The sequence below is a fragment of the Periplaneta americana genome, chromosome 11 (genome assembly GCF_040183065.1).
Source record: "Periplaneta americana isolate PAMFEO1 chromosome 11, P.americana_PAMFEO1_priV1, whole genome shotgun sequence".
In the NCBI taxonomy this organism is placed as follows: domain Eukaryota; kingdom Metazoa; phylum Arthropoda; class Insecta; order Blattodea; family Blattidae; genus Periplaneta; species Periplaneta americana.
In genome coordinates, this window is record NC_091127.1 from 145,675,807 (window position 1) to 145,688,464 (window position 12,658).

Here is a 12,658-nt window from a genome sequence, read left to right on the forward strand (position 1 = left end):
TAAAATGTTATGTTTTATTTAACGACGCTCGCAACTGCAGAGGTTATATCAGCGTCGCCGGATGTGCCGGAGATTTGTCCCGCAGGAGTTCTATTACATGCCAGTAAATCTATTGACATGAGCCTCGCATTTAAGCACACTTAAATGCCATCGACCTGGCCCGGGATCGAACCCGCAACCTTGGGCATAGAAGGCCAGTGCTATACCAACTCGCCAACCAGGTCGACAGGATATGTAAATCCCCAAAACAATCGTTATTGGAATTTGGATTCACATCTTTACCTGATATTCGTAATGTTCTTCATATCATTACACAAGAAGAACTGGGACTGACTTCCAGTATTTTGTTGAAGCTCTTATGCGAAAAGATGGACATCATTTTGAACATGTTTGTTGTAGATTAAGATAAGATTAAGCTCTGTGTGACAGCAATTAAAATCTATATGCTACAGCTTAACCAAAAGAATGAAGAGAAGTCTCTGTATACGTAATTCACGGTGGAAGTGGATACAGCTACGGCAGACGGAAGGCTAACACACGCGTATTCTACGTCATGACTAATAACAACCGGGGAACGGCCGGTAAGCGTTGGTGAAACTCGAGATTGAAAACCCTGTACATGATTTTAATCACATTCCAGCCAATGCACCGACATGATAGCATGTAAAACTTACCCCAGAGCTCTAAATCACGCGAGATCAGATCAACGTTAATTGTTATTAGTGCAGTCAACTGTTTTACTATGTTCTCCGTGGATCAATGAAGATACAGGCATGTAATAAAGTTGAGCGGTATTTACCTAGACCTACACCCACACTATTACAAATGTTTAACCCGATAATCATCAGTGCATCGGCTTCATGGAACAGATGTTGATCTTAATGCATAGCTTGGCCTCTCTCTGAAGGGACATCGATCGTTCCCGGAAGCGAAGCACAATTTTTACATCCATCAAGGGGAGTACAAACGAAGCATACAGATCTGCTGTTAGGACCGAGTCAAATCAGTCAATCAGAGGCTGGTGAACTCTGAACTTTATTAGTAAGAGAGGATTTATTTATTTTTTTTTTATCATTCTGATGATATTAATGTCTCGAAACAGTTACACAGAAATATATATATATATATATATATATATATATATATATATATATATATATATATATATATATATACAGTATATTTACAGTCAGACATCCAAATGAATGAATACAGGGCCTGAAGTAAAATGAGTGCTCTTTTTGCGACTCATTCGTCCGTAACGAGCCCAACACAGTCTTACCCTGATGATAGCACTAGTATATTAGTTCCGAAACGTTGAAAATGTCAATTTACAGGGCACGGTGGATTACCCAAAAGTCTAATTCTAATTATAGTCACCGTGAAAGCCTAAAAACTCATATAAACAGCGTAGAGGAGTTATCCGCAGTCCCATGATTGTATACATCTGCAGACACTTTTCCCTGTTTCAGAAATTGCTCCTAAGAAGAACTGAATTAAAGCTATCAGTCATCGAAATTTGTAGTTTCGTTTCGAATTTGTCTCAATTCGCATGGAAATACTTATCTACTTCAATCACTAATGCTATTCTTGGGAAAGTGTGACTTCATTTGATTTTTCAGGCGAACGCTGTTTTATTCGAGTCAAAATATAACTTACTTACTTACTGGCTTTTAAGGAACCCGGAGGTTCATTGCCGCCCTCACATAACCCCGCCATCGGTACCTATCCTGAGCAAGATGAATCTATTCTCTATCATCATATCCCACCTCCCTCAAATCCATTTTAATATTATTTTCCCATCTACGTCTCGGCGTCCCTAAAGGTATTTTTCCCTCCGGGCTCCCAACTAACACTCTATATGCATTTCTGCATTCGCCCATACGTGCTACATGCCCTGCTCATCTCTGTATTTAATATTCCTAATTATGTCAGGTGAAGAATACAATGCGTGCAGTTCTGCGTTGTGTAACTTTCTCCATTCTCCTGTAACTTCATCCCTCTTAGCCCCAAATATTTTCCTAAGCACCTTATTCTCAAACACCCTTAACCTATGTTCCTCTCTCAAAGTGACAGTCCAAGTTTCACAACCATAAAGAACAACCGGTAATGTAGGGGCATGAGCATTTATAACTACGATATCGCACCATCTACCCTTAAGGGGAGCAGGTACTGCCTATCTCGAGAATGTTAAAATCACAGAGTTCAGGTATGCGTAGCTCTGGAACAATTGAACATAGAGATTTGAAATTTTTACATGTTATATTTATAACCTTTATCTATGTATTAGAATAATTTCATTAAGTACATTCAATTCCTATAATTGATAAAAAAAATTTTATTGTGACCTATTTTTTTTTTAATTTTAATCACATGTTATCTTTTGAGACCACAATTTTAAAGATACAATAATACATTTTGTTTTAAAAAATAGAGGACTTTAAGATTGATAAGTGTTGTAAAAAATTGTTTTTCTATCTCAAGTAGTTCCTGAGCTATGCGTACCTGAATTCTGTGGTTTTAACATTGTCGAGATAGGCAGTACCTGCTCCCCTTAAGTACTAAATACGATAACCTATCACTGATAAATTCGGCCTTGTTACTGCTGATTTTATTCTTTTATGAATAAAGAATCCTGTTCCTAATTGGTGATTATCGTTTCCTTCCCCATAATACAACAAATAATCTCCTATTTGTGTTATGCCATTCCCATCTAACCTAACCTCCTGTACTCCCACAAAGTCTATTCTATATCTAGCTAGTTCTTTTGCTGCTAATGGTACCCCTCCTGTTCTATATAGACTTGTAACATTCCAAGTGCCAAATCTCAAAACCTTATTCCTTTGCTGTGGTCGTGCCAGAGAATCAGTCCTATTCCGAGGCTTATTTGAAGGATTCGTAACAAGCTGTTGTTTACGGTGATGGGTTGTTAGCCCTTCGCCCAACCCCCAAGCTGGAGGACCACCCCTCATCGGCTGTCCGCGACTGCTTATTCAATATATTCACAGCTACCCTCCATATCTGGAGGCCGTCTTCTCGATCCGCAACCTGAGGACGCGCCATGCCGTGGTGATAGGCAATACATACATAAACTAATCTTGTTATCTCTATTTGCTATATTTTTGTCAAATGAAACGTATGTGAAATAAGGAGAAATACTGGGAAGGTGTTGATGTAATGAAATTCACAATTTTGTATGGAAACGATAATCCCCAGAAGTTAATTTTGAGAATCGAATCTCGCTCTGTAGCAAAGAGCTACAGAAGAGAGACAAATTAATATGTATTGAACATTTAAAATGTATCCTCTACCTCTGAAGAAATCATTCGCATAAGCCATCAAGATTTCCTGAAATATCTCTTATTCGTATTACGGAAACATAATAGACAGTTTTTGCACCCCCATCGTACGCTAAAAGTTAACGCTATGTTGATGTCAGTAATTACGTAGTTGGTGACGTATGTTAACGTTCGTAAATCTTCGGAAAGAATCAATACGATATTTCAGGTCCTATAACATTTATAATGTCGCAGTTCCTATGATGAAATCAATCGCGCTGTAATTTTTGTAATTGATAGCTCAATGTCTAAGGAAGGCATAGAAAAAAATTCGAAATGAAAATCTTTTTTTTTTTTTAATAAGAAAGAAGATACTATTTTCGATATGATCCGTTCAAAATAGACATTTGCACCTTCAAAAGTCGATAACTTTTTTCTTTTCACGTTAGATGGGTGTCAAAGCGAGAGAAATGTTGAAATAGAATACAAATTTCTTTTAAAAGTGTCGCTACTTAAAATCTTTACTGGTTTCCTAGTTACTGCGAGTTAAACAAAGGAGCGTTTTCTCTTGCCGGAGTACTCACGAATCAACCTTTTTATCTATAGGAATCACAACGAAAAATACTTTCCTGAGCATTCTTGTACATCGGCCTGAATAATTTAATCATCTTGAGCTGTTCTAAGTCGATTAATATAATCCACAGCAGTAAATCTCAAACGAGATATGTTTTAACACCCCATTAAACCTACGGTAAACTTCATTCATATCCATGTTATCCGGTTAGAGATGCGGGTTCCGCTATTGAAATAACGTGAGGTGAATGGCTCTGATTGTCTCTTCTATCAATGACGTCAACATAGCGTTAACGTTTAGCGTACGGCAAGAGTACGAAAACTCTCTATTACAAAACAATAACTATGTTAAATTAAAATAACCCTCTCATTAAAGAATCGTGTTGTTTTGAATGTAACCTATGCTCACAAAAAGACATAATCGATGGGACGTCTACATATTTATTTGCGCACCATGCAAAGTACTAGTAACCCAATTTCATAAACGCCAATGAAGTTTACAATTAATTTATACACCCTTTCAGATGTAGGTCATATTTACCATGTCGAACCACACAATGCATGTTTGTTATGAAGATAATAATTGTGACGTGAATAGATGTTGTAAGAGTGGAAAACATTAATGTAATATTTTCCTGGTAGCCTATTCGTCGTGTGTATTTACAGTTTTATATAAGTAATGGGTTTACAGCTTTGGGGAGATGAAGGTGAGAGGTGAAAGTAATTCCAGAGAGATGTACAGTAGGTAATAATAATAATAATTATAATTAAACTGTATCTACGTAACAAGTCTGAAGGAAAACTATTTACCGCGGTACGTAAAACTTGAAATGAACATTTTGGAGAGGATCTGGAGGAGAAATAAAATGAACAGACATCTCCATTAAATAACCTTTAAAAACAGTCTTATTCAAAATAATTTTATTATTTCCTGTAGATCGGAGATCACACGTTCACGTAGCAATTCGTAGTAACGTTCGTATATCATTACACATCCTTAGCTCTCTCTCTCTCTCTCTCTCTCTCTCTCTCTCTCTCTCTCTTCAAATGAAACTGAGCTATGAAACTACCAGCGAAACCGCACCAGACAGTGAATGATTATCATTTCATAAAAAAAAGAAATCTACTGAAAATAGCATGGATTCTTTTTTCTTTTTTCTTTTTTTTCAGAATTAAGTATTAAAGATTGAAGTGTGGATCCACAGAATTCGCTCTTAGGCACAATATTTGATTATGTTTGAGAAACTCTTGAAAGGATTGAAAGGAATGTGAGGTTTAGATGCTGTGTAACCTAAAGTCTAAGGGCCGTATTCATAAACATTTTTAGCGCGGGCTTCCGGTGGATGATCAGCGTTTTTCGTATTCATAAACCAGTGTTAGCCATATATGATTTGAATTCTGTACAAGTAACCAGTGGATAGCCAGGGCTAGCTTAGTACGCTCGTAGAGCGTGCTGAGAAATGTCTATGAATAGCACCCTTAATGTACAGGGGCTCCGTCATGATGGAAGAATATGTCCTTCCTTGCAGCCAAGGGAATTACAAACAGCTGTTTCTGTACACCGATTATGAATAGTCTACCTTCAGACGATCTCAGAAGAGAAATACGTACTATTCCTTTGCACGCAGTCAACACTAATTTGTCGTTTCGTCCTACCAAATATTTGTAAGGCTTGTTATGCGTAACATTCAAATAACTTCAGCTCCACACCCAGTGGCAATTGGACACATCATGTTTATAAGAAACTTTTTACTCGTACTTCCAAAAATACTTACTATTCCACCTGGATCGTCATCCTGTGTGTACGAGTATATGAGTAATATATATATATATATATATATATATATATATATATACGTAATCTAGCTCCAATCACTGTTTACGGGCTGAAATCTGAGCGAGGACATTGGATTTTTGAGAGGAATAAAAATTCTTCTCAGCATGGTTTACTTCTGAAGAGACGTGACTCTGTGTCGTAGATTTATGTAAAAGAATCCTGTCCCTACGCGAGAGGGCTGCAGGCAAAATTTACTGACTTTCTTGGCCATATTAAGATTCAATTTTGAAGGGATAGAAATGGAACCGTATGGTTTTCCCACCCTATACTTGTAATCCACTAAAGGATTATGAATAATTTACCAGGAGAAGCTATTTACGATGTCATACAGTATTCTATGTCACTGAATTTGGCATTGTCAATTTTAGAAGCAGTTTTATGTTCACAAATAAAATAAATCTGATTCCTTTATCGGTATGGGTTACAAAATTAGCCCTAAAAATATAGAGTAGACAGTATAGAATGTTAAATTTCTTGTGTGATCGTGTTTGTTCAACATAACCATAGCAACTAGCTGTCAGAAGCTAAAATTGATATGTAGCATAGCATGTCTTTATCTTTTCAATTTCTTATGAAGAGAGTACACAAATCTCAGTTGACAGGAAAGTGTTCAGGATTATGTAACATTCTTTATGGAAAGACCCACAATTTATGTAAGGCTTTTCCAAAGATTTTATGACGTTACTTTATTGAGTTGTAATTCCTTTTTCACATTATATAATGGAAGAAAAATTAATGATCTTCTCACGAGTAGAACTAAGTTCCATTTAGAACCAACAGAAATAAAAATGTAGTATGATAATGAAATAAAATATAATGCCGCTAGTCCGAATCTCGATAATGCGAAATTCCGGATAATTCAGAAAAGGCCGAAGAGAAAAATAGAAGAGAGAGGGGGGAAAAAAGAGTATTTGAACTGAAACTCGATCAATTTAATGCTACAGTGTTTAGAAGATAAAAAAAATTACAATATTCAGTACAATTTACTTTATCAATAATGAGTTAATTAATCCTTGTTTTCTATGCTATTGTAATAATCTGGGGCCAGATAAGGCGTGGTTACTCTGGATGCATTCCTGTCCCTCATTTAATACGAAATTTCGATAATCTGAACACGCCTGGGCCCAATTAGTTAAGACTAGCGGATTTTACTGTACCGATATGAAAAATTTCTTGATAATAACTTTATTAATTTCACATTATACAATATATAGAAAAAATATTCTGACATAGAAAAATTCTGTTTAGAATTTTTATTAAGGGGAGAGGAAGGTATTTTTTTAACTTTTTTCCTATTTGATGTAAAATATTAATTTTTTGTATGTAGATAGCTCATGGCTGTACCATCTCAACCAAATATAGATATTTTGAAAAATAAAATGTTTGGGGCCCAGATTTGGAAAAAAAATGTACCGAATGTAGGATTTTATTGAAACCGATATATCTAAGCCATTTTGAAAGATAGATTCAAACAGTTTTTTGCAATGTACTTGCAAAAGCCTGCTCTACAAACTCTATATTATGTCCCTAAATTTGTAAAATAAACAATAACAAATTTAATAACACTTTTCTGATTTCCTTTTTTGCAAACAGACAGACTAATTTTTAAAATGAAATCAATTAACAACATTCTGTTACAGAGAAAAGTTTCCTAATAGTCTAGAGAATATGTGTTCTAAATTTCATGCATGTATCTTTAATAGTTCAGAAATTATATCCATTTCCGTCTTGCAATGTAGCAAAAAAATGAAGTTATCGGAAACAACAATAAAGGGATTAATGGATTTAAAAATCCATAGCGCAGGAAGTTCAAAAATGGCGTCTCAACATCCGATAAGGGCACAAATACCCACAAAATGTTAGGTAATGCATTCCACACGTATGAAAGGGTATTTTAAAGAAACAAAATTTTTCTTTTTTAATTTAATTTACCGGAAACAACTATAAAAGAGGGTGTGTCATTTAAAAATCCATAGCGCAAGAAGTTTAAAAATGGAGTTTCAACAACCGATAAGGGCACAAATACCCACAAAATGTTAAGCAATGTATTCCACACACATATCACAGAATATTTGAAAGACTTTTCTTTTAATTTACTCATTTTTCACCAAAAAATACCGTCCTTTCCGTAGAAATACGCGTTTTCAACATTCCTTTTATACATTGTCTACATCTCTTTTGATTTTTGCATCCTGTTTCCTTCTGTACTATTAATTCCTCCAGGAACAATACGCATTAAATATAGGAATTACTTAAAATAATTTTAATTGATTCAAATGTCAGTACTAAAAATATTAAAATTAATTAATACAACATATCTAAATCTTTTCCTCTAGTCGGATGTAACTTAACAGGTTCTATAATGTATGCATAGATGACCAATTGCATACTTCAGTCCTTTGACTGACTATAAATTTAGTCACTCCTCCAAGTTTCCTTGCATTGTGTAACACTTTGGACTAAACAATATATATGTGTATTGCAGGAAAGAGCAGGAATGTTGATCTTGCGAGTGGCGAGGTAGCGGTGGCGTGGAGATGCTCAACATCACCAGTAAAACTTCTGAGCCGACATCCCGTAAGTCCAAATACAAAATTAAAAATTATATTTATTGTTTGAAGTGAATGATTCTAAATGTTATAATAATATCAATAGTAAAAATTCCGAAATTCCGCACATAATACAACGCAGCGATTCTCTTTTAATGCACTGAGTATACCCCAACAAGTACAGGGACATCATTTTATTTTTACTAATATTTTTAATATTAACCTACCTATACCTTTAGAGAACCGGAAACACCGCTTGCTCCCCCCTCCAAAACTGGAGTTCGATGATACTGGCGTAAAACACAAATCACTCTACTAGGTATAGGATGGAAGAAAAGTAGTTCATCCATTTACGTAAACTAGGAAATATCGCGATTTTGAGTTTGATAATTTTCATTAGGTTTCTCTTTAATCAAAGTACAGTACTGTATTAAGAATAAGTGTTTTTACTCACGAAGTGAGTTATCCATGCGAACGTATTCATTATGCAGTGTATACTGTCTACAGCACATTAGCGTACAATATAGAAAAAGAAGTTAAATTGAAAAATAATCATAATACGAATATTTAAACACAATTTTGAAAATTATGGCCGTTCATTTCGATACAGACTTCAGTTCTTTTGTGCATATTATCGCACTATAGACTAGTGCTTCTAATTCCAATTGTCAGTTTCGTCCTTCGTACTAGTAACTCATGTTGAAATAATTCTGTACCTACCCTACGTACTGTGAATTCAATCTTCACTTCTGCCCGACTCGAAAATATAAAATTACTCAGACATGCTATCTACTGTCCGTCCAAGTGGTTATGCCGCAGGATTGTAGAAAGGGAGGAAATCACGTGACAGTTAATTACTTAACGAGGCCCTTTTACCCATATTTAAGTTAAATTAAACAGCTGTATAATATTACGTAAACGTCCAATTCCTAAGAGAAATTAATGTTTTCAGAAAAGAGTTAAGACAGCCCAGCTTTTACAGAGGGGCGAGCAGAAGCAGATGGGGGAAATCGGGATGCGACGTAGGCAAACGGACAGTACCTGTGCGAAAATATGATTCAATATTGAAAGCTCTTTCGTCACTGGAAAACGCGAACATATTTCTGGAACGTACTATACTCAGTAACTCAGTACTGCTTACTATCTGCGGTCTTGGTTCTGTGTGAAGTTGGAACTTCCTTAGTAGAAGGGGTGGGAGTGAAGTACATTCAAAAACTCTGGTACAATAAAAATTGAAGTAAAAATAAAATGATGTGCCTGTATAACTCATATGTAGGGGCTATACAAGAACACATACATATTATGTTGTACAACGTAATTTTAAAAAGTCATGAAACTACAGTCGGTGGATAACATAAAATATCTCAAGAATTAAAGAAAGAAAGCAAAATAAGAATAAACAGTAGGTAACATAAAGTTTGGGCAGAAAGAAGAAAAAGTTTGAAAACCATGAAATAAATAAATAAATTGAGAATTAAAATAAATAATTTTCCCAAAAAATCTTTTTAAACAATTCATAAAACACCGGTAATTTGATAAAATTCTGTATTCTAAAAGGAAGTTGGCTGAAAGTTATTAAAAATGCTTAATTCCGTTTGTTCCATAACTTATTGAGACATGCTGACAAAAATATATATATTTTTTTCATCTTGTTAAATAAGTATGTATATCTTTATTAAACTGAAATATATTACTACGTATTAAATCTATACTAATAATAAATCTGTAGCCGAAATGTTTCTGGTAATTTTCGATTTTCCAAAAATAATTGGCCCTAACATATATAATTAAACATCCTGAAACCGAAAATCGCTTTTTTGAAATTTTTGTTTGTATGTCTGTCTGTCTGTCTGTCTGTCTGTATGTTTGTTACCTTTTCACGCGATAATGGCTGAACCGATTTATATGAAAATTGGAATATAAATTAAGTTCGTTGTAACTTAGATTTTAGGCTATATGGCATTCAAAATTCACTATTTAAAAGGGGGGTTATAAGGAGGCCTGAATTAAATAAATCGAAATATCTCGCTTATTATTGTTTTTTGCGAACAATGTTACATAACAAAAGTTTCTTTAAAACGAATTTGCGATAAGTTTTATTCCTTGAAAAATTTTGATAGGACTGATATTTAATGAGATAAATGAGTTTTAAAATTAAAATAACTGCCATCTAAGGCCGTGTAATGAATTAAAAAACAAATGACTTCGTCTATAAAGGGCCTTGGACAGCAACAATCGAAAGCTATGAAAGATAGCCTACAGAGAATGTTTCTGTGTTTGTATGAAGTAATATCGGAAGCTAAATTATCCGATTTGTATAATTAATTATTATTTCACCATTGGAAAGTGTAGTTTCTCTAGATGGACATAATGCTATAATGTTATTACAGTAACTTCTGATATAATATAATATAATATAATATAATATAATATAATATAATATAATATAATATAATATGTAATATTATATAATATAATTTAAGCTATTTGAAGGGTTCACAACCATAGTGGGCCAAGTGCCATTTACTGAATACGTAGAAAACAAGGGTTAAAATTAAGTTATTACCGTAATTCAATGGAAACCTATAACAAGTAAAATAAAATATACACATTAAATCTAAATGATGTCAATCTTCATTAAACTATGGTTGCATGTAATAAAAATTAAGAAACAGGTTAAAGGAATTGAAGGGTTGATAGGAAAAACAACCCATGTAAAAAAAAAAGAACTTTTTTCAGGGGAGCGAAAAAACATTATATCTCGTTATGTAAAAGGATAGGAAACTTAAAGTATAGGTATAAATACGCCAATGCTTTATAAATATATTGCTTGTATTTTAAGCATACACAGACGCCACATGATTTTAGCTTTCCATTAGTACCAATATCTCATTTTCGGCTAAAACTGACATGGGTTGTTTTTCCTATCAACCCTTCAATTGTCATTGCACCAAATGAGTGTCTCTGGACCAAAATGATCGAATTTTAATTACTTGGATGCAATTTGAATTAAGTAACATATTAAACGATTTATCCTTCTATCAAACACGAATGTTCTCTGGATCAAATGTCCTATTTTAATTATGTAATTACTTTATATTTATTTCTAACGGGTGCAGCGGAGCGCACGGGTACGGCTAGTTGTTAATAAAGCTGTACATTAAAATAGCAGTACTTAATTTGATAATTAATTCAAATCGTAGAATGAAAGAAAATTGATATAGATATTTAACTGGAGTCAAATAATGAAAACCTAATAAATTTCTTAAAGCTCTATATAATTTGTAAAGTCTTAAAGTAGATTTCTTATTATGTCCCCAAATGTTTAGTTCAAGTAAGGCTACGTGATGTAATATTTGAGGTTTTTTTATGTTGTTCAGCGTATTACGAAGCTTTTGAGTACTCGCATAAAGTCATAGATTATAGACATATCCGTCATTTTCAAGCTTCATATCGGATCCAGTCTCAGGAAAGGCAGTTAAAAGGAGAAGTCTATCAGTTGGATCCCTCATCCACAGGTACTCACAGAACAAATATTTGGTGATTAGGGTATCATTAAGTTGAGAAGAAGTTAGATGTTAATAGCGTGTGGAAAAATAGCACATAATAATACCAAAATTACAGCTGAGCAGAGCATAGGTTATTATGAAACTAAGAAAAAGAAACCGTGGTTTGAAGTAGATTGTTGCATGGTAGTAGAAAGAAGGAAACAGGCAAAATTGAAATTCTTACAGAATACAGTTGAGGAGAATAGAGATAATTATTTCAATGAAAGACGGGAAGGAAGTCGTACATTTCGGAATAAAAAGAGAGATTACTAGAAGGAAAAATTCAATGAGGTAGAAACAAATAGTAAAAGTAAAAATATTAGAGATGTATATAAGTGTATAAAGGAATTTAAGAAAGGATGGAAGTAAATCCCGAAAAGTCAACGTATATGATTATGTTTCGTGACCAGAATATAGTACAAAATAGAAATAAAAAAATTGGAAATTTATTGTTTGAAAAGATGGAAAAATTCAAATATCTTGGAATACAGTAGAAATTATAAATGACACTCGGGAGGAAGCTAAACGCAGAATAAATATGGGAAATGCCTGTTATTATTCGGTTCAGAAACTTTTGTCATCTAGTCTGCTCTCAAAAAATCTGAAAGTTAGAATTTATAAAACAGTTATATTACCGGTTATTCTGCATGGTTGCAAAACTTGGACTCTCACTTTGAGAGAGGAAGGGTGTTTGAGAATAAGGTGCTGAGGAAAATATTTGGGGCTAAGAGGGATGAAGTTACAGGTGAATGGAGAAAGTTACACAACGCAGAACTGTACACATTGTATTCTTCACCTAACATAATTAGGAACATTAAATTCAGACGTTTGAGATGGGCAGGGCATGTAGTACGTATGAGCGAATCCAGAAAT

The 12,658-nt window shown here is 34.1% G+C and overlaps 1 protein-coding gene across 2 annotated transcripts in view; it reads left to right on the forward strand.

Annotated features, from left to right (window-relative positions):
* Positions 1 to 12,658, forward strand: part of Nep5 (Neprilysin 5) — a 192,930-nt gene that overhangs the window by 117,948 nt on the left and 62,324 nt on the right. For both annotated transcript variants that reach the window (XM_069840179.1, XM_069840180.1), the window contains exon 2: positions 8,174 to 8,265. In XM_069840179.1, coding sequence (XP_069696280.1) covers positions 8,226 to 8,265 — 40 coding nt within the window. In that variant the 5' untranslated portion in view covers positions 8,174 to 8,225. The remainder of the gene's footprint in view (positions 1 to 8,173; positions 8,266 to 12,658) is intronic.